The following is a 27,862-nucleotide window of genomic DNA, read 5'->3' as shown; positions in this document are numbered from 1 at the left end:
GAAAATCCCAGATTCAGTTAAACGAACTGAAGTGTTGCAAACAATCCTTTGTGGCAGTACTCTAGCAAAACCTTGTGTGTTGTTTGTTTTACAGAATGCATTAAAATGGTGCTGAGTGACTCAGTCTCTTTGTACCGTGGGTGTGCCTAGCTGTGTCCTCACTGATACAAAGTCAGATAATTAAATGGCACTTTCTAAATAGCTTTACTTTGATTTGGCAAAACAGCTCTATCATCTGCTGTTTAATTACTGTCTGTAACTCAGCCATCAATAAAAATATTCTCCTCCATCATCTTGCTTACATGACGTCCTTGTGCAGATGTGATGCGTGCAGCTATAGAAACAGAATTGTGTGGGAAATGGTACTTTACATGAGAAGATTTTTGCAGGAGAATTTTTTTTTTGTTCAAATAATACTTTTCCAACTGAAAATTTAGAAAAATCTCTCCTGTTTTCCTGAGAGACAAATGTGAAACTCTAAGACAGTGAAGAAAACCGAGCACATTTTAAAAAGTGGCACCCTACGGGAAAGCAAAGACGTGGGAAAGCAAGATGTGCGGTTCCAGCCACCTGGATGATAAAGGAAGATCAATACTAACATGACCATCTGGACAGTCAATGAAGAAACAGTACTAACATAATTAGATCATAGCAACTAGTTAAAATATAAAGGGCCTTGGACAGGTCGTGCTGAAGTATGTTTCTCATAATAGTGATAGCTCAGACTTGTGAGAATGGTATCTCGGGCTGGATAATCGCCCCCAAGTACATGTGACGTGTGAATGTCGTTGGGCCTGGTCTGTGAATGAGTGGGAACGTAACTGAAACAGACATGAGTGTGGTGTGTTTTTAATAACAATTATTGATAAAAATCTTAGTCCAGGGCCGTATCTGTAAATCCTATAAATTGTCAATGGCTAATAAAGAAGGCCTCAGCCTGGCTCAGCTCTCTGCTCTGCCCAGCTCTGGGCTCCTTCCTGATCAAGATCCCTGCCTCCGTGCGCATCCTTGCCTGCATCCCGGCACATGTCGTTCCTCATTGCCACAGCACTCTGTTTATTACTCTTAGAAAATAACACTTTTAATGTTGATTCTCAGAGCCAAAAGCTAGAGAGAGGGAAAATGGTCTCTTCTACATGCTGTGTGGCTCTCAGCTTCTGTTTCTTGAAAGCCCAAGAGGCATAACTTCAAATTTTGAAAGGATACGAGGGTTGAAAAAGGACTGTTTTGTATAAAAAAAAAGGGCGGGGGGTATCTCCTATCTCTTAGGATTTAACTAAACCCTATCCTCCAACAAAAACATTTGACTTCTTTCCTGCCAAATCTGTGCTAAAGTTTTCTCAGGTGAAGTGAGTGCCTAAGGGCACATACAATACTCCCGTCACCTGGCACTTCACCTGGCACTCCAGAAAACACGTCCATAAGCAGCTCATCTGCTGGGGATAAACTGGTTCTTCACACTCTCTCCTACCATTTCTGCCTTTGCCTGTCACTTTGAAGTAAATGATTGCAGGGTACGAGTCTGGTTGTGTTTGGCGGTGGTTAGGTTTTGCACAGTTCTGGTTTTGGGGACCGTGGCTGAAGGACAGGCCACTGCCCAGAGATGTGGTGCCATCGGTCTCAGTTTCGGGCAGCCAGGCCTGAACGCCTCGGCCAGGCTCCGCTCCCCAGGCCTGGCTCTGGGGCTGCTGCGGGGCGGTCGTGCCCGACTCCTGACCGCAGGGCAAAACCTCAGTGAGGAACAAACCGACATGAGGGGTTTTGCACGGGGAGCGTGCCCATGCTGCCCTCGCTCCACTCCCCGGTCAGGGGCTGAGGCGGCAGCACCCCGAGAGCCCGGCACGGCCACGGGGGCCGCCCCGGAGGGCACGGAGCTGACCCACCGGCCCCGGCGGGGGCAAAGCGCGGCGCCCGGGGCGATGGCCTCGCCGCCGGCCCGTCCGCGGGGACAAGCCAGGGCCGCCCGGCACCGGCCGCGGCCCTTCCCGCCTGCCCGCCTCCTCGCAAGCGGCTGAGGGACCCGCCGCGCCGCGCTCGTTTGCCGCCGCCCGCCGCCACTCCTTGGCGCCGCCGGGCAGCCCGGGCGCGCTGCGTCCCGCCGGCGGGCCGCGCCGGGCCGGGCCAAGCCGCCTCGCCGGCCGCGGATCCCCGCCTTGCCGGCCGCACCTGCGGGCTGCTTAAAGGGCGGCGGCAGCCACCGGGGGAGCGGTGCGGCGTGTGCGGCGGAGGGGCTGGCGCCGCCTCCCCGGCAGCAGCAGCCGGCGCCCTGAGCGCTGCCTGGGCTATAAGTTGCCTTCCCTATAGATGGCTATGCGTGCGGGCTGCCTTCCCCACACCTGCCCGGCCGTTTAGCCCTATGGGCTGGCGGTCTTCCCTGCGGAGACCCACTCCGAGGTCAGGTCACCTCGGCTGGGGCGGCGGTGGGTTCAGTCAGCGCGGGTGGAGATGGAGTGGGAATTAGGCAGACCCGCCCGGAGGACGAACAGGAGGGATGAGGATTTGCTGTGTGTAACGGTGCCCGGTGCGGACCTGGGTGGGGGGATCGCCGGCGAGGAGCCGGCTTGGCAGGCCCTGCCTGGTCCCGAGGGCCGTGGCTCCCAGGGCAGGCTTGAAGCAGCCAGGCTGGGCAGAGGGTGATTTAAAGTGAAGAAACTGTGAGCCACGCGTTTGTTGAGTGTTGTGCCTCTGTGTTTGTTTCAAGGAGGAAGTGATGAGAACACCTGGAAAGGACATGGAGTGGAGCGGAGAGCAGAGCCTGCAGAGAGCGGCCGAGGTAAGGGCAGGCGCAGGCTCTCGCACTCCTGTGTGCACTGTGCTGCAGAGCACCCCTCTTTACATTCCCGGGGGAGGGAGAGGAGGAAACTGTCAAAAATCACTTATTTGGGAAAAAAAAAACCATTTTTTTCCTTTCCTATTAATCCTTATCACACTTCCTTAACTGTGGCATGTGAAAGGTCAGAAAAACACAGGTTATGGTGAAATGGCATCTGTTGAGGGGAGGAATCAAAAGCACCTGTAGGTTTCTCTCCTTCAGCACTAGAGGGACTGCTTGCTGTTTAAAAGCAAAAGTTACTTGACCTGACTGAATGGGTTGTGTGGATTTACAGAGCTGTCTTTTTATGGTCAGTGCAAGCTGACTTGTCCACGTTTAGAGGCTGGTAAAGACAAAAGGGACAACAAAGAAGTTGTGTATCCTGTAGGAACATAGGTGGGAGACCTATTAATCACAATATGCTTGCTGGTAAGCAAGAGGGAAAATACAAGGCAGCTGACACAAATCACAAAACCTGGTGAGACTGTAATATGCAAACTGGTAGAGTGGGAAGTGAAGGCGTAAAAGGAATTGACCAAACTGAAAATACCGAAGCGGGAGATGAGCAATGTGCCCTTATGTACAATAACAGTACAGAAATGCAGCCACCAGCATGCTGAGAATGTCACTCCAACATAAATATTTTATGTAAGTGACCCCATGGGAAAAGCCATGTTGTTAAAGTGAGCACCAACTGGGGTCCAGGAGAAGAGACTTTAGGGGAGTGGTAGTGTGGGGCAATGAATGGCCAAAACTCAAGAGAATGTAACAGTCTGGCAGTGCATGTTAGCTGGCTGTTGTGTCTGATGTGTCAACAGCTGCTAGCTGTGCTCCATGTTGTTTCATTCAAAAGCATCGTGGAAAACTCAGCTGGCCTCCTCTTGGTGTGGAGCAAACAGAAGTCAATTAGGCAATGCTTTTCTGTGGCTGATAACAGCAGCACTCTGGCAAGTATAAATGGTTTTGTGTTTTGTATGGAGTTGAGATTTATTTTGAGTGATTTAAGATCAGTTTTTAAGAAGGAAAGAGAAGGCTTCAAATTTGGTATTAATAGACTTTTATACATAGTATCTAACTTGGTGGCTGCTTTTCAGCATGACTTCAAAGGGCTTTCTATCAAAATGGATGTTGTAGGTAAACTTTTACCTCCATCCAGCCTAAATACATAAGCTTGAATCTTGGGATCTTTATGTGTCCTCCATTAAGTTTACTTAAGTTGAGGTGCACTGTGGCTCATCACCTAAAGTTAAGTTGCACTATGGTGTAACCAATGATAATTCTAATTTCAAAATAACTTAAAATTGGCTATACTGAGTTAGATTGGGCTCATCTAGACCAAGGTCAAGGTTCCACCAGGGACCATAAATGGATGCCCAAGGGAGAAAAGGACTGAAGTGAATGTGTATGATGCTAAGTAAGTTGTGGAGATAACATACTATACTGGTGCTCATACAACTAAGGCAAGAAATTGTTTGCAACACTATCCAGTTCCTTTTGGGCAGTCTGGGATCTAATTCTAGTCATTCTCCACATAGGTTTTATACTATAATTCAGGTCTTACTGAATGAGAAACTTACCTGTGCTGTTTATTTCATGACAGTATTTACTACTTGAATTTGTATATATACATATATGAAACTCGAACCTCAAAACAGGTGAGCAATGCTGAATTTAGGTAGAAAATAATGTATATTTCCAGGTATGTTATTTCTTGAGACATCTGTCTCTGCATGGAGTCTGTGTCTGGTAGGCAGTGCACTGCTAGCTGGCTGCTGTATCTGGATAGAGCAGTCACTTCTGCACTGTCACCTGCTGCATAGCCAGCTCACCGCTGTTTAAAGGTGGTTCCTCTGCAAAGTGCAAGGGTTCTAATTTCCAGGAGTGCAGGTGGTGCATCTGTGTGTGATGGGATGGCAGTGTATGTTAGCTGGTTGAAATTCTGACATCAGCTAACATGCAGTTGCTATCCTTTTCCACATACCTTGATCATCAAAGTGGAGAGCTACTACTTCTGTATAAGGAATCTTTTGGGTCCACCTGATTATTGCTTATTTTTGAGAGGCTCATTTTTGGTATTGTAGCAGTATCTTGTATTTCCATTATCCACTGTTATCCAAGGAATTGTGAGAATTTTTAGTTGATTCAGACTCTGGTTTTCATCTGCTTTTCAATACGAAGGTAGCAGAAGTTTGTAAATACTTGAAACAGATAAATAATTCAAACAATTTTAAGTGTTGGAAGGTTTCTTAAAGCAAAAGAAGTGATGTTAAAAACTTCAGATGAGTTTTAAATTTTGATTTTTAAATTTTTTATAAACATATTTAGCAAAATGCAAGTTTTTTACTGAGTAATTAGAAGCTCTAAAGACTTAAAGGCACTCTCACTAACTGCCTAAATGTATGTCTGAAAAATAATTACTTTTCCATTCTATTAAAAAAAAAGTCACCTTTAGAGTTTTTCTTCTCCCCTTGCTTCTTAGAATAACTTAACTTGTGAACAGCAATACGTTGAAACAAGTGTACATAGTCTCACCAACCAGAAGACACAGTTTGAAGAGGACATAATATTATACTTCAGAAGAATAAAGGCTAGAAGCACACTGATCCTTTTGATTCATGTTACACTGCAAGGTTCTATCAAACACTGCCACAGGCAACAGAGTGTTCGTTACCTCTGTCCTCATCTTGGCGCCTCAGGCAATTACAACATGCAAAACTCTGTTATTACTTGCTTTATCTGGGTGCTGCTATATGTGCCTTGCAAAGTGAAGGAAGAGGAAGAGCATCAGCATTTGTGAAAGCCTGCAGAATTAGGGTGATCCTTGTGCTGTGTGCGGTGATGAGGCAGTGTATTGTTAGTTAGCTGTTCTTCATACACCAGCAACTGACTACACTGCCACATCAACACATCACTGTTGAGACAAGTATATAGACACTGTTATTATAAATACCTCACTGGATCCTTAGCTGCTATGGGCCAAGTGCATGCCCATCTCCTGCACAGCTCCCCTGACTGAAAGGAGCTGTGCTAGGTTATGCAAACTGAGTGAATGTAGGGTATAAAAATAAGTGTAACTGTATTCGATACACTTAGACAGCTAATCCAACTGGTTTATAAAGAATTTATTAAATTATTTAAGTAGGAGTTTCAGGTTTGGGCCCTATGTGAATATGTTTCTGTTACATCACAAATGTTTACTGGGGCAGTGAAGTGTGGGTTCAGCAAACACGTACTTTCTGATAATACTTAAATTAACTGGGACATGTCCAACTGATGACTGAAATGGATTTAGAATATTTGCACTCCCAGGCAACTTTTTTGGAAGAGGAGCTGACAGTTAAATGGTATCTGTTCGAGATAATTATGATACGTCAGACCTAATGACTGAGGATAGCATGAGATAGGAGTGAAGGAAGTGTTAGGAAGAAGGATGCAACAGGTTATACTCAAATGGAGTTGAAGAAACTTTTAACAGTCACAGACTGAACTGCTAACCTTCTTCCGAGGGCAGTTTTATCTTAAACTGGTAGGATTATTTAAGAATCCAATAAATAGGTTTAAATCTGTTTATAGCATTTGTAGTTTAGGGCTTTTTTATATGCTACATAAACTGTAAGTGGATAATTATACAAACATGTATTTGTATTACTTTGTTGGCTTTTGATTATACATAAATGTATGCTTGTATAACTGTGCTAACTTGCATTTTATTTATTCACCTTTCCCAGTCTGTGTAGATTTGATAGTTAATGACGCTCTGTTTTTACCCTGGATTATGACCAAACAGTGAAATAAGAAATTCAGTGACTCTTTTCTCAGGCAAAACCTTCTTTTTCTAGGAATCTGAAGTAAAAGTAATTCAGGAAGCAGTGAGTTAAAGAATTGTGTCCACTCATTTGCTAATATTCTGTGCTATTTCTGAATAACAGGAAATTTAACCTTAATGCTGGCACTGAGTTATTTAAGATGAGTGTATCCTGTGAAAAGCAGAAGATGAGCTTTAGTGAGTGAATCACAAGCAAGGTGTGCACATTCCCTTCCCTGCTGATCCCTTCCAAACTATAAAATGATACTGCTCTGTTGATCTTTCATAGGGTGCTAAAGAACTTAAGTGAAATTTCCAGTATGCTGAATAACTATCAGGCAATACCAGGAATAAACCAGATTTTTTTCAGGAGTTCCACAAGCAGCACCCAACATTTCTTTATACCTACCCCTTTTTAAATTCAGTGATATGAACAACAGGTAGCTATAGCAGTGCACATGAGTGGAAATGCATGTTTTAGTCATGTACATTTTCAAGTAAAGGTATCATCAACCATTTATGGGAAAAACATTGCATCCTGCCCCTCAGTTCCATGGAATCTAGACTGCTCCCAGTGAGGGAAGAAGATCCGTACCTGAGTTATCTTTTTCGCGCCATCAAAGCAGCAGGGACATGTGACAAAAATCACCTGATAGCTTCTGCTAAATGTTCCCAAGCCTGGAACTGTACCTGTGCAAGGAGACTGGAGTAAAACATGGGAGCTCAGGACAAGAACTGTTTTGATGGATCAGGCTAATGGCAAACAGCTCAGAGGTTGATCTAAAATCTCAGCGGTTGGCACATTTGAACTAACTAGATCCTTATGTAGACCTTAACTGACCTCTGAAAATGGCTGCATTTGTTATGCATAAGGTTTGACTTCCCTTCCAAAATGATGGTTGTCATTATTGAGCGTGATTTCATTTAATCCTCCACATCAAGTTTTTCCTTTTAAATCTTATTATGTCCTTATCCCTCTTTTTTTTTTTTTTTTTTTTTTTTAGACAGCTGGAATGAGGTTCCTTGTTCCAATTTACTGTCTTCCTTCATAAAACAGACAAATCAAAACACTTGGCAGTTGGAAATAGAACAGCAGGAGCTGAAATAGAAGTGAGTTTGCAGTTAATGCTGGACTGGTGAGATTACAAGATAAGAGTCACCCCCTTGTTCTACCTCTGCTTGAAGACTGCTGTTTTATTCCAGAGATGTGAAGCAGATGGCTGGGGAGCATTGTCTTAAAAAGATGTGTTTGAGAGTACCAGGCTGTTGACTTTTACTGCCCCTTGAATCCTGCTGTAAGTAATTGTGTATATTCACACAGGCCCTTCCTTCGCCTGGGTCAGAAGGCTGGCAGTCCAGCAGAGAGCTCACAGCTGAGGTACTGTGCTGCAGTGCAAAAGTATGTACAAGGGTAAAGAGGTTGAAGGTGTTGCTGTAAAAGTGAAATGTAAAATGAATCAAAATACAAAGCAGCCAAGGAAATATTTTTGTGATTTTTCTTTTAATAATAATCTTTATTTTCTATGTACAGTTTTTTACAACTAAGGTGACAGCTTTGCATTTCAGTAATCTTCCTTGAGAAGATATTGCAAAACTGGTATGTTCAGTTACATTTGTATCTAAAAACCTGGTATGACGCCTCTGGGCCCCATGTCTTTCAGTCAGGGCAATTACGTGTTAGTGGAATATCAATACCTGTTTGTTATTCGTTGATGGGAAGCAAAACTCTTCGGTGCAAATACTGAGTAATTTATCAACCAGTCCTCTTTTTAGCTCCTTTCCTGGTGACAATTGTAATTAGCTATTGTCAGCACTTAAAGAAACATTCAGAAACTTTATGCAAATTGAAGGTTCATTCCCGCAAGGCACTGAGTGCCTTGCTATGCTCAGTAACCTCAGCAGTTCTCAAGGCTGTTGCAGGAGCCCATCCAACATTAACTGACATACTGTGGATGAAAAGACTAACACTAAAGAGAAGTAAATTCACCTGATGGTTTAGCTTCTAGCAGCATTTCCCAGGAATGTAGTGAAGTTGTGCACCCATGCTGTTAAATGAATTCACAGTGTGAATGGCTTTTTTAGAGGTCTTCTCTTTTTTTCATGATAATCTGTCTGATTAATGATGCTACTTCTGGCTTGATATTTTCTATGGGCTCTTCTGGTCTCCAGAATTTCACAACTTTACCCTCAGGGTTGACAAGGTACTTCCAGAAATTCCATCGAGGCTCTTTCTTTGACGAATCTGTAAGAATGCCATCCGATCATTTTAGTGACTTAGACCTGTAATTGTTTCATTACCCTGCAGTGATTCTTCAGCTATTTATGTTGAAGTAATCCCACCTTGTTCTTTCCTACTAGTCTGGGCATGGATTTTACAGGTTGGTGTTAATGATCTGAAAAGTGGGAGGTGAATGATGCTCTCCCCTTGTGAAACTGTTTAAGCATTCCTCATTTCACTACACTCTGCTTCCTAGGCAGGAGGATATGAAGGGTGCATAATCATTTGGGGAATCCCCAGTTTTATCTTGGTTTAGAGGAAGTGAAATGGGAGCAGGAAGTCATACTGGTGATGGCTTATTTCAGCTCCTTTCATGAATACCTGGCAAGACAATTTCTGGGATCAAGGAGCTATCAGGAAACTGTGGCTCCTAGAGGAGGCAGAAACAGTTCCCTGACTCTGGCTTTGTCATTCAAGAGCCTCACAAGCTTTGGGGGAAAACTTTTTGAGAGAAGAACTAGAAGAAAACTCCAGGAGATTTTAACTGGGGAACAGGTGTCCAGTGGGGAACATTGCTGAACCCTACACTGATTCTTAGAAGCAGTAGGTCAAATTTTGCCACTGGACTACACTTGGAATGTCAGGACTGTAAGGGCACACCATGGCAAGTAAACAGGTACAGTAAAACTCATGTCATGGAGGCTCTGGCCCAGCTAGTAATTATATCTTTGAGTTTTTGTTTTATCTAGGATCAGTCTTGAAGTAACATAACCCCATCTCTGAATATTCTTCCAGTATTCATTAGTGCATATGAATAACTCATACAAACACATAGGAAGCTGGACATTGTTTTAGGAAAGGTGAGGCCACAAGCCTTGCACTGGCCCAACAAGCTGCCTTGCTGCTATGAAAGCAAGAAGCAGCAGTTGTGTAAAGGCCATGGCACCATGTTTATGCTGCCAGTGGATTATTTTTTGCACTAGTCTATCTGACAGTGCTGGACAAATGCTAGCTAGCAGTTGCAGTCACAAGGGAATGTAGCATAAAGGTATTCAACTATTGTGAAGACAGCTACAAAAAGAAAACAGGTGCTTCTGTAATTGAAGAATGCACAGTAATTTCAGGTGAAACAGCAGGAAAGACAGTCCTTACTTTAAAGTATTTAAGTACCAGAGAATATTTTCCTTCTCGTGGGTGAACAGCGTGTCAAATAAGAACCGATTGAGTGAGTATGGCAGTTCTGTTTCTGTATAGGTATTAACATCTGATAGTGATTGCTCTATAATTAACTGAGAAGCACCTCCAGAGTGCATTCGGTAATTCCACCGGATATCAGGCAACTCAGAGCAATGAGGCTTTACCGGAGGTCTTTAGTGACATGCCTAAGGGGAGGCAGGAAGAAACACAATTATGGTGACAACGATGACCACTTAAATGATAATACTTTTCAAGTGCACAAGAGGTATCACAGAGAATATGTGAAGAAGCAGTAGGCCTAAGTGGTGTAAGAAAGATTTAATTTATATGTTGAAATAGCTTTCTGACAAAAGGAGCTGTAACGAACTGGAGGAGACTGGGATGTTTTAAAATTTCTCATGTGGCTGCTCTAACAGTCTGGAGAAGCATATGTAGCACTTTTTGGGTAGCTGTGATCCTGTCTTGGGGCAGGAAGATGGAATACAGGTTTGGGCCTTCTACCTTATTTTCTAGTTAAAATAATGTGATAGAGAAGGTTAATGTTCCAATTATCTTTTCTTTCATATAGAAGTCTTTAGTATCATGTATGTCGAGTCAAAGACCTGGCAAAAGCCCTGGAAAATTCAGAGAGGCTTTTTAAGTTGTCTTTGGGTCTGTGGGCTCTTTGGCCAACTGAGGAGGGTTTAATTTTACTTGTGAGAGTATGAGGCTCTAAGTCAGTAAATGCTTACTGTAACAGGAGTATTCGAAGGCTGGACCCTGAAGTTCACGAGACAAATTAATGCAAATCATTGCTTATATGGAACTACAGTATATATAATTCTGATTTACAATACAGTTTACATAATGGTGGGCACATGATGGCTAAAGGACTAATCTTCTCGTCAGCACATGTTTATGTAAAATCTTTCAGCAATATTAAGATACCTATAGTTACATTTTGCTCCATAAGAATAGCTGCTTTCCAACACACAAAACTTGAAATGGGATTTTGTAGGTGTGAGTCTTTGCATTCAAGTTTATATGCCCACAAAACGGATATTGCCAGCTGGGCTGGTCACAGTAGGCTGTTTTTATAGTAACTAGGGAGAAACGGATGCTTTCAGGGTACAGCTCTTCCGACCATATTTTTGATGTCCACATTGAAACGAGATGAATTGTATGATAAGAGTGCCCCTTTCTCTCCATAGACTATGAAGACTATGATGTTTTCTCAGTTTAGGCCTGACAAACTCAGCTGGAACCTAGGGAAAATGCCATGGTTACAGGCAGCTTGATATATAAAAGAAAATAGTTACCTATTAGAAATTTAAAGGCAGGCTCTGCTTCTGATCCTAGGATCTTGATTTTGTGGAAAATAGGGAAGGTTACTCCATAGTTCCCTTTGGCAAAAGATTCTATTTCCTGGCTTGAGCTGGGCTCTGATTCTCCGAACTGGTTGCAGGGAAAAGCCAGCACAGTGAAGTGGGAGGGACCAAACTCTCTGTGTAGCTCTTGCAGCGCGATGTAATTTTTGTCTGTGTGTTGGCAGTAACTGGCCACGTTTACAACCAAAGTCGCCTTCAGAGAAATAGAAGTAAGAATAGTAAGAAAAAAACCCTAGACATAGTCTGATATGCTATTTTAAGACAGAATTGTAATCTCTATGCTACCACACTCTTTCTTGCCTGAAGGCTGAATTTAATCTTTGTGATCATAATTTCATTAAGTGGATAAGGATGATAGCAGCTGAAGATATTTACTTTCAGACATCTTGTTTTGAAAATCCAATAAATGGATAAACTTAAACTTACAGCTTTGTTTGAATATAAGCATGTAAAAAAGATATTTAGGACAGGCACTAAAATCATATTTATTAGATCAACTTCCGGCATTCAGCACAATGCTACCATTCTTAACTAAGATTAAAATGCACAGATGCCATTGTTAGACTACATTGATTTATAGCAAAGACTACAAAAGAATGTTTTTCTTGATTTATTAGCTCCAATAATGAATTCCTGGAGCAGGCCTAGACAAAATAAATTCTTCTCCAGCTTACTGTGTGAAGAACAATAATTTAGCACAAATCTGCTGAAAATTTCCATAACCAAACTTTTTGTTAACCTACAAATGGAGGCCTGTCTTTCCGTAAAGATTCAAGACAAAGAGATAATAAAGTTGTAACTTACTTTCCCTCTGTACTTCTCCAAGGAAATGATCCTTCCTCGTGAATCCTTGACTTCGAAAGAATAAAAGTCTTTGATTTTAGGTTTAAAAAATCTGAGTTGTAGCAGGCAGAGAATGGCGGTACACAAAACCATCGACAGAAAGACAACAAAGACCCGGGCTTTGGGCAGTGAGTATTTCACAGGATAAGCAGTTGTGAGAGTCTCCATTTTCAAAATCTTTGGAGGGGAGCCTGGGCAGGCCTGGAATGTGAAGGAGGAGCTGAAATATGAAACTCCCAGCTTGGACTGGAAAGAAAAAGCTGCTTGTTTTGTCCCGTTGCGGGACTGGCTGTTTCGTTTCACAGTGCCTTTGCTGGGCTTCGGAGCTCTTGGGTAAAGTACAGAAATTTCTCAGTCTGGGAAAAAGAAGGGATGAACGACATGTGCGTTCCCATCACCTAAGGGTGGTGATAGCTCTGTCTGAGCTGCGTGGGGTACCCCGTGTTTGCACACTGTCTTGAGAGGAGCCGCTTGTATGTGTTTGCAGTGCAGGTCTCGCACATCCCTGGGGCCCCTCGCGTGTCCCTGGCAGGGCTGTTCAGCAGCAGGCACCTGCGCTGTCAGACTCACCTGGGGAAGCAGTTTTGGGCCAGCTGTTCAGGTAGAAGGAGAGCAATATGGCAGGAGCCACCCTGTTTACAGCCCCTGTCCTGCCTCTCATCAGCTCCCGTGTGATCACAGGCAGCTTGCTTTGTCAAACTCTTTTACAGCATATGGGGCAGAGAAAAACTCCTTGGTGAAGGGAGGAAAAGAAAAGAAAGTGTTTGCTTTGTAATGGAAGGGATGGCTGATGGGAAAATAGGTTGGTATTTTTATTGCTGCTGGGCTAACGGGCAACTAGCTGTGCTGAGAGGAGAAGATGGAATGTCTGCAGGAGAGAAGAATGAGTTAGGTGAGAATCTCAGGCCTAAGCCAGGCAGCTCCAGTGGTGGTTTGCTGAAGCAACTGTAAAAGACACTTGGTACTTTAGAGCCACACACGTCTGGTGTTTTATCTGTCATAATGTTATTGTTTTATATTTTAAATAGGTTTGCCTGTTCTTCTTGGTTTCTGAAGACACATCAACATGTAGTGGCTACTACTCAGTTATGGAAAAAACAAGATTTTCTATTGTTTTTCCTGTCTTCCCCCGCTCAGTTTTTCCCTCTTTCTATCTGTCCATTTGCGATTCCCTCTCGTCCTCTCAGCTTTCAGGATTTTGTTTTGTCTTCCTCACCGTTTCTGTTCTTTGGCTTTTCGAAGTTCTGATCTTTCAGCCTGTGTTGCTTTGTAAGTCTCTGCTAACTTTCTTTTCCTCCCAATTCAAACCACCATTGAAGAGTGATTTCTGTCTCAGTTATTTTTCTTATCACTCCAATTTTTAGCTGCACTCAGAGGCTATATTTTAAAGGATGAAAATAGAATGGGACTTTCTGAAGGTGAAGCCTGGAATCTAGGAGTCTATTGCTTTTCAGTGACTTTGATATCACTTCACCTATCCTTGATTATGCAGTATCATAGTGGTGTGTTCAAACATTTCTGTAATGTTCTCTAATAGCTAAGGTTCGTTTTGTTTAACAAGACTTTTATACAGTTCTGCATAACAGAGAGATGCTTGGGAAATAAGGTTTGAATGTGTTTGATTTCAGAAGATCCATGCAAAATATTGGTGTCTAAGTTACATCACAACAGCTTGTAACTTATGTCTAATATTATTTCAGAAATAAACAAAAGTTACAAGATATAATCTGTTATATTTATTTACTGGTCTGTTATATTTATTTACTGGAGTACCTAATAATGATCCAGAAGCCTGTTACACTTGATGTGCTTCCTTACTGTTGTTGCTTTCACTGTTTTCCTTAAAACATTGCTTTAAAACTGTCTGAAAAACAAAATCTTGTGTTCCATATTATCTAGGCTCTTACATTTCAAATTTTGATACGTTCTTATGTGTTTTTCTTTTTCTGACACAAATTGCTCTGTGAATGAATTAGAAGGTAAGAAATATAAAACTATAATTTAATCTTTATTTACTATATCTTAATATGTTAAAAAAGTGTAAGGTAACATATGAAATAATAAGATGAGCAAGCCACAGCAGTGGTGAGAAGATTCAGGAATCAGAAGCAAGCTAAGTTCTTTGGGTGAAGACCAGCAAACCAGCCTGACTCCAGACAGCAGATATGTGGGTTTGCCCAAATGCCCATCTCTCAGGAAACACCAGACCCAGGGTCCTGCATGAAGTGTCTGAAGATGCTTTGGGTCTTTCGAAGGCCAGTGCTGTAGCCTACTGCATGAATGATACAAATTTAGTTTCCTTCTCTGCCACAGGCTTTTTGTGCAACAGTTGATTCAGGGGACGTTTGTTTCTTTCTGTTTTGTTTCCCCCCCTCACTCTTTCTCCACTCAGATGACTGCTGGAGCCATCTCAGCCCAACACACATTTCCATGGCCTGCTGCTCTGAGGCGGGCTGAGCCCTCACGGCGTGGCAGAGGAAAACTCGGAACAGCCTGAAGGCACAGAATGATATTAAGTCATGACTAACTGTGGTGTTTTGTCTGCTTTCACTTGTGCAGGTCCCAGGCTCAGAAAGGACCGCGTACTCCAGGTTTAAGAGCTGCATTAAGAGGAAGCTGGCGGCCAGGGCTGCGGTGGCGAGCAGCCCTGTTGTCACAAGATGGCAGCAGCTGCACGGGAGAGGTGAGCGGCGCAGGGCCTGCTGCGTGACCCATCTCTGTCCCGCCGGGGGGGCCCTGCTTATCAGCACACCTGGGAAGGCTCCAGGTCGGACTAGATGAGAAGGAATGGCCTCATTCAGGGACTTGGGAGATAACCTGGAGCAGGGAGTTAGTGTAAGGTGTGGTTTGTGTCCCCCCGTGGCCCGGTTGTGAGGGGCTCTGGGCACGGCAGCGTGCAGCAGCAGCAGTCTGTGCAGACCTTCACAGGCAGAGCAAGCTCAGGGCCAGTGTCCTCTCAGCAGGAGCACATGGCTGTCACGGGAGGAAAGCTGGGCCCAAGGTCTCTGTCACCAGTGTGCAGACAGCCTAGGACAGCAGGTCCTACTGACAGGTGACATCAAGGGGGGGGTGAAAGGAAAAGAGAGGAAAAGAAGTCTCATCCCCAGCTAAGCCGTGTCTGATGCAGACCAATCTTTTTTCCTCTGGGGTGGGGCTGTATTGGACTGGGTTTAAGTTGCACTGGGCTGTAACGGTGGATAGAGTTTGTAGCTGCACCTTCATATCTGGAAGAGTTAGCAATAACTGACAGGAGAGTAGGAGGATTCATACCTCTCTATTTCCCTTCCTTCTGTTTCACCTTTGACTTACACACAGCTACGGCAGACCCAGCTGTAACTGCAGAACTTGGACCAGCCCGCATGCCTGGATGTGGTATAGGGTATGTTCACTGAGGGAGAAGCTTTCCCTGTGTTATTGTCTCTTCTCCAGTGCATAAGGTTTTAGGTATTGACAAAGGGACAGTGGCCAAGAGACAGTCAGGCTCAACTCACCTTAGGGAAAGGCTTATCTAACGGCCATTCAGAGCACAGTTCAAACTTTCAGGACTCTGACTTGTTGTGGAGAAGAGCCGACTCTAGGGGACGCTGTTTGCCAACAACAGAGGGATCTGAGGGAAGGTTAAAGGAGCCTTTGAACTCACTCCTACTTACAGCAGTGCTAGGGGAAAATGGGGAAAGGTTTACAAAAATATACATGTACAAGAAGAGCTTCCTGGAAGATCTAGGAAACTAAACAAGACTACTTTCTTGATTAATAATTGAAATCTTTAGCAAGCAAATAAAATGTGCTGTTTAGTGTTTAGGATGTATTCCTATGATGCTGTGGCTATTGGTCAGGAAGAGCAAGTCTGTCTTCTGCTGAGGAGAATACCAGAGCTGTTCAAGAATACATGCCCAGCTCTAGGAAACTCGGGTTCTAAACCAAAGTGGAGTCTTCCCTGCTTCAGTTTCTAGACCAGAAGATCCTGCATGCTGTCTCTACTAGCAGTGGTGAAAGTCTGTGTAGTTCTGGGGAATCAGATATTGATTTATTATGGGGTAGGATCCTGTGTAACCAGTCAATAATCTAAGGCTGGGTATGAGCTGCAGTAGTAAACAGGCCCTCTTTATAAAGGGGATGATCAACCTGACCTTTTTTAGACATCTCATTTAGGATAAGATGAATAGTGCTGTAAAAATGCCTCTTCACTGACAAAAGGGAAGAAAGGTGACTGGTTCGAACATCAGGATTTGCATCGTCCCACTTAGTGGGATCTGCTTTCAGAGTACTACTACTATGAAATCAGTGTTATTCTGAAAAGTACTTGACAAATATTCCTGTATGGTTTTTAAAGGTATTGTTTCAATTGAAATTGTTTTTCCAGTGACACCTCAGGTGCCTAAGAAACTCTCCATCATCAAAACTGTTGTGACTCTACATAGCAGTCATGCTGCAGCAGGCTTGGAAGGCAGGAAAACCAGAAAAGCTGAAATGAAAAAGATATGGGTGAGTAGTGCAATATGCAGATAAACAGGTAGGATATTTACTTTCCTGATTTTTTTTTTTTTTTAACCTTATCCTTGGCTTGGAATCTGTTATGTGGATATTACCTTACTGACATGGAGAACAGTAACAAGAGGAGGTCCAGTTAGGAAATATCTGCTGGAGAAATGTTAGGAGCAACTGCTTTGTCATTTGATTCAGCTTCTCTCCCCTTCCTCCAAGCTATCATCCTGCGAAATAAAATCGAAACCAAGGTAATGAAGCCCTCAAGATACATGTGTTACTTCTGAGGGAAAATGTATATTGTAAAAAAATATGCAAGAAAAGCATGAATGACTCAGTTTTCCACTTGCTTTGATAACCACTGTGTGTCACAAAAATAGTTTATTCAGTTGTGGAGGATGTAGCTGTTCATTTTGTCATGTAGACAGAATGATGTGCTATGAAAAATTTGCCAAAAAGTAGATTTTTTTTTTTGAGAATAAAATTTTATGTCATGACAATAAAAGGTCTGATTCTCAGCCAAGGATGAAAGAACACAGGGAGTCTGCCTAACATGTGAAACAAAGACTTTAAATCACTCCCATTTAGGTATTGTTTTCTAGTGCTGTACACTTTATCCCTTCATTTTTCCTAGTGAACATGGACAAACAATTTTTTTTTTTGTTGCTTTTAGGCATTATCCATTGCTTTTTTTAGTCATTTTAAATAAGCCTGTGCTCCAGCCACTCACCTGTTTCTGTTCACTAACTTCTTGAAAATTGACTTCTTATGGGGAGCATGGTGATCCTTGTCTGTATTAGTAAAAGTTATTATCGTAACATTACACTCAAAACCACCTCTCTATTTTAGTGCTATCTGATTGTGACTATTCATATTTTAAGTAATAAACTTCTAGTCAGTGACTATGCTTTTTGTTGTGCTCTCCTTTCCTTAATTGCACCAGTTGCAAGGCCAGCACTGAAGATACAGATAGCTGTTTTCACATGATTACTTTTTTGACTGTAATTGTTGACCAAGGACGCTTCAGAGATGCATACTCCTTGCTTATAGTGGTTTATAATCCTTAAATAATATTGTTGTGAAGTTTCTGTGAGAGTATCAAGGTCAACTTCTAAGAAAAGAAGATAGTGTCAGGACAGGTGGGCTAATAGGCTTGTTGATTGATAACTTGTAATAATCATACTCTTGAAGGTCATTGGATGTTGGATACTTTTACATCATTCTGGGAAACCTGGTCCTCAAGGCAATAGTTTTTCTTTCTAAATAAGCACAATAGTTTTGAAAACTTTCAACAACAGCTTTCTTCCTTCCCAACCCCCTCCATGGTCTGACTGGAGAGTTTTTAAATTTTAGAATTGTTAAAATACACAGCTTAATGAGTCTGTCTTAAATCTACCCCACAGAGAAATTTAATAAAACTTTTTTTTGTGAGATAAGAACTTTCTATGAAGTAATGCATTTGAAACATTCTTCCTTCCTTAAAATGTAATGTCTTTTAAAAAGGCAAATACGTGTAATCGTCTTTACTCTTAGTCATAGAGTCATAGAGTGGTTTGGGTTGGAAGGGACCTTCAAAGGTCATCTAGTCTAACTGTGCTGCAATGAGCAGGGACATCTTCAACTAGATCAGGTTACTCAGAGCCCTCTCTTTCCAGTGATGGAGCATCTACTACCTCTCTGGGCAGTTTGTTTCAGTGTTTCACCGTGCATTATAAAAAGCGTCTTGCTTATATCTAGCCTGAATCTTCCCTCTTTTAGTTTAAAACCGTTACCCTTGTCCTATTGCTACAGGTTCTGCTAAAAAGTCTGTCCTCATCTTTCTTGTAAGCCCCCTTTAAGTACTGAAAGGCCACAGTAAGGTCTTCCTGGAGCCTTCTCTTTTCCAGGCTGAACATCCACAACTGTCCTCGTAGAAGTGTTCCATCCTTCTGATCATTTTTGTGGCCTCTTCTGGACCCTGTCCAACAGGTCAATGTCTTTCCTGTACTGAGTGGCCCAGAGCTGGACACAGGGCTTCAGGTGGGGTCTCACCAGAGTGGAGCAGAGGGCAGAGTCACCTCCCTTGACCTGCCAGCCACGCTCCTTTTGATGCAGCCCAGGACACAATTGGCCTTCTGGGCTGCAAGCGCACATTGCCGGCTCATGTCCAGTCTTTCACGCACCAGTACCCCCAAGTCCTTCTCCACAGGGCTGCTCTCAGTCCCTTCATCCCACAGCCTGTATTGATATCGGGAGTTGCCCTGACCCAGGTGCAGGACCTGGCACTTGACCTTGTTGAACCTCATAAGGTTTGCATGGGCCTTCTTCTCGAGCTTGTCTAGGTCCCTCTGGATGGCATCCTATACCCAAGGTGTGTCAGCTGCACCACTCAGCTTGGTGTCATCCACAAACTTGCTGAGGGTGCACTCAATCCCACTGTTTGTATCATCAGTGGAGATACTAAACAGTACTGGTCCCAGTACAGACCATGTGTCAGTCTTCTGTGTGTCAGTCTTTTGCATCTACAGTGAAAGTGACTTACGTAGAATTACACTGTAATTTACAGGCTAGAGTTGAGTTAGAACTAAGACATTCTGAGTTCTACACCAAGAACTACAACCATTTCCTAAAAGTGTGATGTGGGGGTGTTTGAGACAGCATTGTGAGATAACCAAAACCCAAGGCTTCCTAAAATAATTTGAAAGTCAGTCTTGGCTCAAACTGTACAAAAATCTGTTAATCTTCTTAGATGTAGTAATTAATGACTATTTAATTTGTGTTGCCTGGTAGCATAAAGGGATGAGATGTATTGAAAATAAAGTCTTCTCACATTCCAGTGAACATGTGTGGTCTCTTTGTGGGCGAAAAGATTAGTTCCTTGTATACACAATAGGTTTTCCACAGGAATGTCCACGCTTATTTTAGAGGGACATAGATCCAAGCAATCTGATTAGCTTTCTTCCAAGTTGTCTGTATAAATTATACAGAAAGTACATCTCAAAGCTGAAGGCTGCTGTAGAACATCTGGGATATATATAAAGGAGAGGCACTTTTTTTGTCCCAGCTATGTTTTTGTAAGACATTTCTTATCATGATTGCAACAGGGTTTTGAATAAGAGTAACACAGAGTGTGCTTGGAAGGACAGATTTCACAGACATTAGAGGAAGAACATACTAGTGTTGAGTGACTGGTAAAAACATCAGCTGTATTTCCACCTGACTGCAAATAAAGAATTACAGACCAAACAGACAACTGGCATCAGAGCATTCACCTCAGTAAACATTCTGAAGAAATGCATATTACTCGGGATTGGTGAAGAGATTCATATCCTGTGTGAGCTGATCCAAGTCTTTACCTGAATCTTGGCTAAAGGCTTAAGCTATTTTTAATCAAAAAAAGAAAAAGTTCCAATAACAATTCAGATCTCCTTTTTTCTTATCTTTGCTGCATCACCTGTTTATTTGACACCCAAAGAAATGAGACTGCAAAAAATCTTATTCCTTTCAGGCACTTTGTATATATTTTCAGTTTCATATTGTAATGCTAATTTAAGGAACGGGAACATGGAGTCCAGGCTCTGGGACCCTGGTTTGAGAGAGGACTCTGACATCCAGTAGGTCTCATGCTGAAGTCAATGGCCCTGCAGTGTATGTACCACAAAACTGATCTTCCCTCATAAAGCAAGCCTGAGCCATCAGGCCTACTGCCTGCATGCAGAAAACATGGCATTGTATGCTGGTGAAATTAGTCCAAATGCCAATTCAGAAGGGGACAAGAAGGCACTAAAGTTTGGCAAGTGACCTGTGGTAGTAGCTGCAGATGTGCAGGGTGTGGGAGCTCTTCCACTGGTAAAATGGCCTTGTTCAAACAGGTTTTTTTAAGTTTGTGTGATCACTAGCAGTGAATTGCTGTTCTATGGAAGTGAAGATGGTGTCTCAAGTTAGAGCACGTGATTTGGACCCTGGTATTCTGTATTTGTCACTGATCTCCCATCCATGAGACAAGCTGTTTTGAAGCTTTTGCGTAACAAATGTTGAGCCTTTTAATGAGAGTTGTGTTATCCATCGTGCTTAAATACATTTTTCAACAGATTTCTTCATTCAGTCATGTTTTCACTTAAACATATTGGCAGAAATGTCCTTCTCAGCTTCCAGTGGTCCAGGAGGTTGGATATAGCATTGCAGAAAGTGGTGATGTGAAGTTCTGTGAAAACACCAATTGCACCTGGAAAGGTATGTTCCAATATAGCAAATATACACACTGAAAAATAAGATACAGTAGGCTACATCTATACTGGAAAAGCAAGTGAATCTACCTGTTCCAGCAGGTGTTACAGAATAATAAAAAGTGGCTGAGATCTACACTGCTTGGGGCTACTTCTAGAGCTCCCACCACCTGTGAAGAGATAGTATTCTACCTCTTCCAGTGTGGTTATACCCTAGTATTTTACCCGGCTCTCCTTTGGGACCCATCTGACACATTGGTGACCCTGAGACATTAATTTAATTTTGACTTTTCAGTTTCAGGACCCTACAAATAACAAATAGTTGTGCTGCAGAATGGGTACAGGATATGTATCATATGGACTGTTGGGTACAGGAGAGTGCAAAACATGCAGATATGGTGGGGTCTTGTTGCTCCTACATGCAGGGAAAGGTAGCTGAAGCAAACTGTCCCTAGCACTGCCTCAGGTTTCATCTGCAGGGGAACTGGTTAATTTGCTCCAAAAGATATCCTAGGAGTGGATGAGTTTAAGGGAGCATGAATGATCAGGTGATTGGAAAACAGGTGGGATGTGAGGAACTAACCTGTGAAATACTACAGATATTCCTAGAGTTATATGAGTATGAGGCAGTTCATTAAATATCAGACCAATATTTTATTTTGTTCTACCTTGGACAGGTGATTTGGTTTTGTGATCTGTCTCTTTCTGCATATGACAGGTTCTTGCCAGTCAGGGCCTGATTCATGCTCATGTAAAAACAGTGAGAAACAGCTTCTTTATGAATCTGGAGTTCAGCTGCTATTGAAGAAGTTGCAGGTTCTGTCATAGATTTATATATTCCTTTGTTTTTCTACTCCATGCAAATAAGACTAATTTCAGAGCAGCCAATAGCATCAGTATAGGGATTACTCATGGTGGTTTTTTTTTGATTGCAAATGAACAAACGTATCAGAAATACTAGGTTTTATTCCACCCACCTACTTGTTGATCAAGGGGTCTGATTTGACAGTACTGACTACTTACCACTTCCTGAGTCTCATTTAAGAAGTGACACAAGCATGTGAGAGCTGAAATCCTATCAAAAGTCATTGATATCTGCAATAATACCCAGGCAAAATAACACAAAATGGTATAATTAAGTTTAATTTCCACTGATCAAAAAGCCTGTTAGGCACATTTATGTATCTATGAAGTACGTGAATAGAGCTGAAAGTGTGATCAGTATGAATTTTGGGTAGATGAATTGCTCAGAAGAGAAATCTGATGAGTTACAGAGATGATTTCATCTTTTATATCTCACTGCTCAATACCAGCTACCAATGTTAAAACAGAAAAACATTTTCAGAGTGTTTCAGAACTGTTGCCGTTCATCCAGCTGTTACAATTAAGTGCCTTAATTTTACTGAATTATCTTACTTGGTTGGGTTCAGAAAGGTTTGGTAAATTTTTCAGAAAATAACCAAAAATCTAGATATTAGCAATACAGATGTTTCTGTATGGAGAAATCTCATTGCAGTGACATTAGACCTTATTTAGGGTTAAAATGAAGTATTACATATCCCATTGGGCAGGTCTGAGAAGGCTGTTCCTGCAAGCCTGCTTGATTGTTTAACTACAAAATTTTAGATACAGAAGAAAATATATGTGGTCTGCTTCTTGCTCATTTTCAGCCTTTATTTGGAGAGAGCAGGGGTGCCACAGCTGAGGGGGGAAACATTTGTTGTCTGCCAGAAATTAATTTTAGGTTAGGGGATAATATTGAGGACAGAGTAGGGAAGGACTGTGTGAAATAACTTATCCACAGTTTGTCATTGGATTTCCATATAGAGTGTTCATGTGTCTATTTAAGTTACAGAGGACAAAAACTTTGTCGGTGGTGAATTTTTCTGAACAGAGGAGGTTAGTTATAGAGAGAAGTCTACAGTCTTTTGCTCCTGAAGCTTTTGATATTCATTCTAAATACTCCTCTCTGGAGAACAATTCAAAAAGGAAGTCAAAACACAGAGAAGAGCATAGAAATGTTAATCTCTAGCTTTCTTCTCTGCATGTTACAGCAAGATAATTTCTTACACATAAAAACTTAGCGTTAAACGATTCATAGTGCTAATGATCTGGCTTTTTTTTCTATGGTGTTGAGGAGTCCTTGCAGCATAATGTAGACAATGACCACAAAGGTTGACTCTTCTGCTTCTTCGTATGTATATTTGCTTTTGTTTTTTGTTTATGTGCTGTCACAAGCTTAGTGTGCTTTGACCAAAGAGCGTGTGCTTTAAAAACCTTTTCCTGTGGTTAGGTATTGATGGGGGAGACCTTTTGGTGGGAAACTAACACCAGAAAGCAACAACGTTAATTGCTGTATGAGGGGGTTTTGAAGTGGGAGAGCATCATGTGAAACGTTCTGCTACCAACAACATTTGACAGAAAACTAAGGTGAAAACAACAAAACCCCCCATGTTCTATATTGAACCATGGTACAGTTTAAACAAAATATAGTGGATCCTATTCTCTGTTCTAGCTGACTAAATCCATGGAGGTTTGAAAAAGGTGGTAAAAGGTGGCTTTCACCTAGTTTAGTGTCTCTACTGTTTTGAGCCTACTCAGGATAAATTAGACCCTGCTGGTGTTGTCAGGACCATAGAGAAGCAAATATAGTGAGAATGTGAAATGCTTAGGCCTGAGGAAAAACTGGTGGTGTTTTGCATTACTGATTAGTGTGTGATGAATCTTCAAATACAGGATGCCAAGAGGGGACCCAGAATGAATTTAGAGCTGTTACCATCATGAAGCCTTCCATACCACTGGAGCCAGAAGTGAGGGTTCATGTTACTGGCTTGCGCAATGATTACTGTAAGTTTCTCCTGTGTGGTGTTTTTTGCAGAGATCAGGAATGCTTATGCATGTTTCAAGAAAGATGGTGAAGGCGTGTCCCCTTCACATAAAATGGAAACTCTGCAGGACATGTACTTGATGTAATTTTTCTTAAAAGGATGCATCTTTGAAAACTGCCTGTCTCAGGGTGGAGACATGGCTGATGAAACCCTAGAATCAGTACTACCTAACTCTCATGCAGTTTCCTTCAGTTGTAGATCTCAATATGTTTTTCAAATCAAACCAATATACTTATCTCTGCTTAATTAAGTTAAATGTTTCGGCTGTCAGCCTTGGATATCTAGCAGCCAGTCAACACAGCAGCAACTTTATTGTGCAGACTTTGAAATCTTGTGCTTTCAGAGACACTGGTGACCTTGTCTGGTCTGGATGATAGATAACCTTCTGAACTAAATTCTCACCTATGTCTTTGGTGGTGCACAGGCAAAAATTAAACATGCACAAGTTACACACGAGCACATGTGAATCTCTAGTCTACAACAGCAAATATTTTAACACTTTGTAAGATGAACAAACAACTCCCTAATTACAGAATCACAGAATCACAGAATGTTAGGGATTGGAAGGGACCTCGAAAGATCATCTAGTCCAATCCCCCTGCCAGAGCAGGAACACCTAGGTGAGGTTACACAGGAAGACGTCCAGGCGGGTTTTGAATGTCTCCAGAGAAGGAGAATCCACAACCTCCCTGGGCAGCCTGTTCCAGTGTTCCGTCACCCTCACTGAGAAGAAGTTTCTTCTCAAATTTAAGTGGAACCTCTTGTGTTCCAGCTTGAACCCATTACCCCTTGTCTTACTCTTGGTTGTCACCGAGAAGAGCCTGGCTCCATCCTCGTGACACCCACCCTTTATATATTTATAAACATTGATGAGGTCACCCCTCAGTCTGCTCTTCTCCAAGCTAAAGAGACCCAGCTCCCTCAGCCTTTCTTCATAAGGGAGATGCTCCACTCCCTTCATCATCTTTGTGGCCCTGCGCTGGACTCTCTCCAGCAGTTCCCTGTCCTTTGCAAGTGTTCTAATCATCCCTGTGAAGTCTTTTGCAACATGTCCTTGCAAGTGTTCATATATATCGATGAACAGGACAAAGGTTTGTTTGTATGTTTTACACTCGTGCACTAGGTATGTCCCAAGACTAACAGCACTAGCAGAAGGCTTTGGAAGTGTTATCTTAATACTAATTTATAGCTGCAACAACCAGGACTGTAGTCAAACAGCTGACTGACGGATTTAGCTGTTTTTCAGAGTGATTTTAGTTACTGAAATACAATGTCAGACCTTGGTCTGTGGTAACAATCTTGAAACAATGCTTCAGTGATCAGACAAAATTACTTTTAAGCTGCCCTAAATGCACAGCTGAGGATTTTCCTTGACATGGGAGAGTGTCCTGGGTTGGTATGAAATGTTTCATACCAACTTCTTCTGGCCTACCTGACACAGTAGCCTGTTATGAGGCTAACCACTGTAGTGACTTGCTTTGCCAGGATCTAGAAGTCCAATGCACCCGGATTCAGGCCAGTGGAAACAGTATTTCCGTCACACACTTGCTGAGCAAGCTCTGAAGTGAAGGAGCAGAATTTCCCTAATTCCTTTCTGCATTTTTTTTTCCTATCGTGCAGGGTAAATGTTACAATTAACCTGAGGATGTAGGACAGACTGTACCATATAGACTGTTTTTCTCAATAACATGAATTACCTTGGAACAAGGGTGTTTTTGGAACTGTAGTTTTGGTGGAGAAGCCTCATTTGTGGTGGCAGAAATTGAGTGAGGTGGCAATCCAAAATGCAGGGTTATAGACTAAAAAATTCTAGTGGGGAAGTTGTAAGTCAAATCCTGCTGTGCAATCGTAACAGTTTGTAGAGATTACCCTTGCGAAGACCTTGGCTTGTTCAAGATACTCTCTTTCATATAGGAGGAATACTTGCTCGTAATTGTTTCATAGAAGCATTCCCTTGAAGTTTTTCCATAGCTATTAAAAAAAACCAGCCTCTTTCCCCGAAACCATGCTCCCGCTCATCCCATCCTATTACCTACAACTTTTTTGCAGTAATTTTTAGTAGCTTTCTTCTAGATCTTAACATACTGGACTGGAGCCTTGAAAATCTCATTGCTGTTGCTGTAGGACCTGCTGCATACATCTGGAATGGAGAAACTCTTCAAGCCATTGAAAGCATAGATTTGAATTCCAGTTCCAAGTACATTTCATCTCTGGCTTGGATAAAAGAAGGAACTTGCCTTGCAGTTGGCACCTGTGATGGAGAAGTGCAAGTACTAGATAGTTTACTTTTTTGTCTTTCTCCATTTTAAGCTAAAGTGGCCACAAGACATTTTGATACTGATTTCTTTTTTAAGGAAACAAATGAAAAAGATAGCCTAAACTACCAAAGAACTCTGCTGGAGACAATATATAGCACTTGCCTGTATCACACTGCACCTTACTGAACGGCTGAGTGACATCCAGTGTTATCTATATGTTATTGAGCCTCTGAAGCTACTAGAAAGCTGATGACTGAATTAATGATCCAGTTATCCAGAGACAATCAGATTTTTTTTTTCCACTAGTAATAGGAGCTCTTTCATTAAATTGTTTTACTCAGCACAGGCTATTTTTTCTTGTATCTCTCTTGCTAAGATAACTGTAGTGATCAATGCCTGAGAACTCAAGCCAAAACTCTCCTTATAGATTCACACAAAAGAACTTGACTTCAGTCTGATTATATACATACCTCTCAACCTGCTGTTATAGGACAGTCCTATTATCAAGAAATTTTTATGGGACTTTGGCTGACATGCTAGATAATATGGAGACCTGCCTGCTGCAGTCCTGAGTCAGCAACCTGAAGGTACTGAAGACCAGTGCTTTCAAGTATGAATTTCCAAATACCGACATGTAAATAGCTAGCCTTAAACTCAGAGATGTGCATTCCCTTCAATCCTGTCTGACTTAAGCATCAGTGACAGAGGTGCCAAAATTTGGAAATACTTCTTGTCTTACTTGTGAAATAAATGAACTTCAGATTGTCCATTTGTCAAATCAGAACTGGGCAGTGGCTTGCTTGCAAACAAATGAAGAGAAAAAAAATCTTTTTTCTATTTGTTGTTAAATTTGTATTTCTTGTTTGTTTTGGATTGGCAGCTGTGGGACATTGAAACCAAAAAGAGGTTGAGAAATATGTTTGGTCACTTGTCTGTAGTTGGAGCTCTGAGCTGGAATCATTACATTCTGAGCAGGTGAGTGGTATAATTCCAGAAAGAATCCTGCTGCTTTTGCTTAGACAAATGTCCCATTCGTTGTAACTCTTTTCATTGGCTTTGCTCAAAGGTGATTTATCGTGCCCCTCTACTTATCGGCCATCTCAGAAATCACATGTAGATTTACTTTATGGCAGGAAGGCAGCCAAGGGGGATTTAGCCTGTCTCTTTAGTCTCTGCTTCTTACTCTCCTGCCAGAAAGCTGTCACCTCTAGCAGAATTTCACTAGGACATGGAGGCTGTGGTTCTGGTTTTTTGTCGTCTCCAGTGAGTCTGGACTCCAAAAATCATAGCCTGCCTGGTGCCAGGGAGAGGGCATGTAGTTTAGGCTGCTATTCCATTGATACCAAGACTGCATCTGTTTTCAGATGCACAGTGAAACTCAGCTGTGTGAGTTGCACACCTCTCTACCTGTGCATTTACAAGGGAAGGCCAGCTCATTGTTATTCACAAGCCAAGAAGGACTGAAGTGGTTGACCGTTGCTTTGCTAAGGGTGAATTTTACACTAGCTGGTGAATATTTTATATTTAGGGGTCGTTTCAATATGGGGACTCAGATTAGAAAGATTATTCTTTTGTGGTTTTTTCCCTCCCACTTTCTGTTTCAGGTCTTTGACTCAGACTTGAAGGGGCTGCGGGGAGGCTGGTTTATGATGGAAGTTTCTATGATTTTAAAATAATGTGTTAGTCTTCCATTTTACTTAAATGCTGAAATAATAGCAAGGGTGGAATGACTTCATTGTTAAAATTAAACTAGTGTCTCTGGATAGGAATGCTAGATGTAGTTT

At 42.1% G+C, this 27,862-nt stretch overlaps 2 protein-coding genes across 3 annotated transcripts in view; one reads left to right on the top strand and one right to left on the bottom strand.

The window, feature by feature from the left end:
- Positions 1 to 2,710: 2,710 nt before the first annotated feature.
- The window catches only part of CDC20B (cell division cycle 20B), a 33,135-nt gene continuing 7,983 nt past the window's right edge, over positions 2,711 to 27,862 (top strand). Inside the window, exons 1-7 of the mRNA XM_065657411.1 lie at positions 2,711 to 2,773; positions 14,802 to 15,009; positions 16,606 to 16,727; positions 20,840 to 20,939; positions 23,669 to 23,779; positions 25,894 to 26,090; positions 26,959 to 27,053. Coding sequence (XP_065513483.1) covers positions 2,711 to 2,773; positions 14,802 to 15,009; positions 16,606 to 16,727; positions 20,840 to 20,939; positions 23,669 to 23,779; positions 25,894 to 26,090; positions 26,959 to 27,053 — 896 coding nt within the window. The remainder of the gene's footprint in view (positions 2,774 to 14,801; positions 15,010 to 16,605; positions 16,728 to 20,839; positions 20,940 to 23,668; positions 23,780 to 25,893; positions 26,091 to 26,958; positions 27,054 to 27,862) is intronic.
- On the bottom strand, positions 8,145 to 12,426 carry GPX8 (glutathione peroxidase 8 (putative)). Of its 2 annotated transcripts, XM_065656807.1 has the most exons (3): positions 12,204 to 12,426; positions 11,331 to 11,592; positions 8,145 to 8,859 (listed from the first exon to the last, which is right to left on the bottom strand). In XM_065656807.1, exons 1-3 carry the CDS (start codon positions 12,408 to 12,410, stop codon positions 8,696 to 8,698), a joined length of 633 nt encoding a protein of 210 aa, XP_065512879.1. In that variant the 5' UTR covers positions 12,411 to 12,426; the 3' UTR covers positions 8,145 to 8,695. The 2 variants fall into 2 exon arrangements, with proteins under 2 accessions (XP_065512879.1, XP_065512880.1); XM_065656808.1 differs by lacking the exon at positions 11,331 to 11,592 and having other exon boundaries at positions 8,695 to 8,859.

Source organism: Caloenas nicobarica, chromosome Z (assembly GCF_036013445.1).
Source record: "Caloenas nicobarica isolate bCalNic1 chromosome Z, bCalNic1.hap1, whole genome shotgun sequence".
NCBI lineage: Eukaryota > Metazoa > Chordata > Aves > Columbiformes > Columbidae > Caloenas > Caloenas nicobarica.
Note: the sequence above shows the minus strand (reverse complement) of the source record. Positions and strands in the feature narration are given on the sequence as shown.

Coding starts and splice junctions, on each gene's coding strand:
- GPX8 (XM_065656807.1), bottom strand. CDS start 12,410: ATGGAGACTCTCACAACTGCTTATCCTGTGAAATACTCACTGCCCAAA. Junction 11,593..12,203: donor TGGAGAAGTACAGAGGGAAA/GTAAGTTACAAC, acceptor ATTTCTCTGAAG/GCGACTTTGGTTGTAAACGT. Junction 8,860..11,330: donor TGCCTTTAAATTTCTAATAG/GTAACTATTTTC, acceptor GCATTCTTACAG/ATTCGTCAAAGAAAGAGCCT.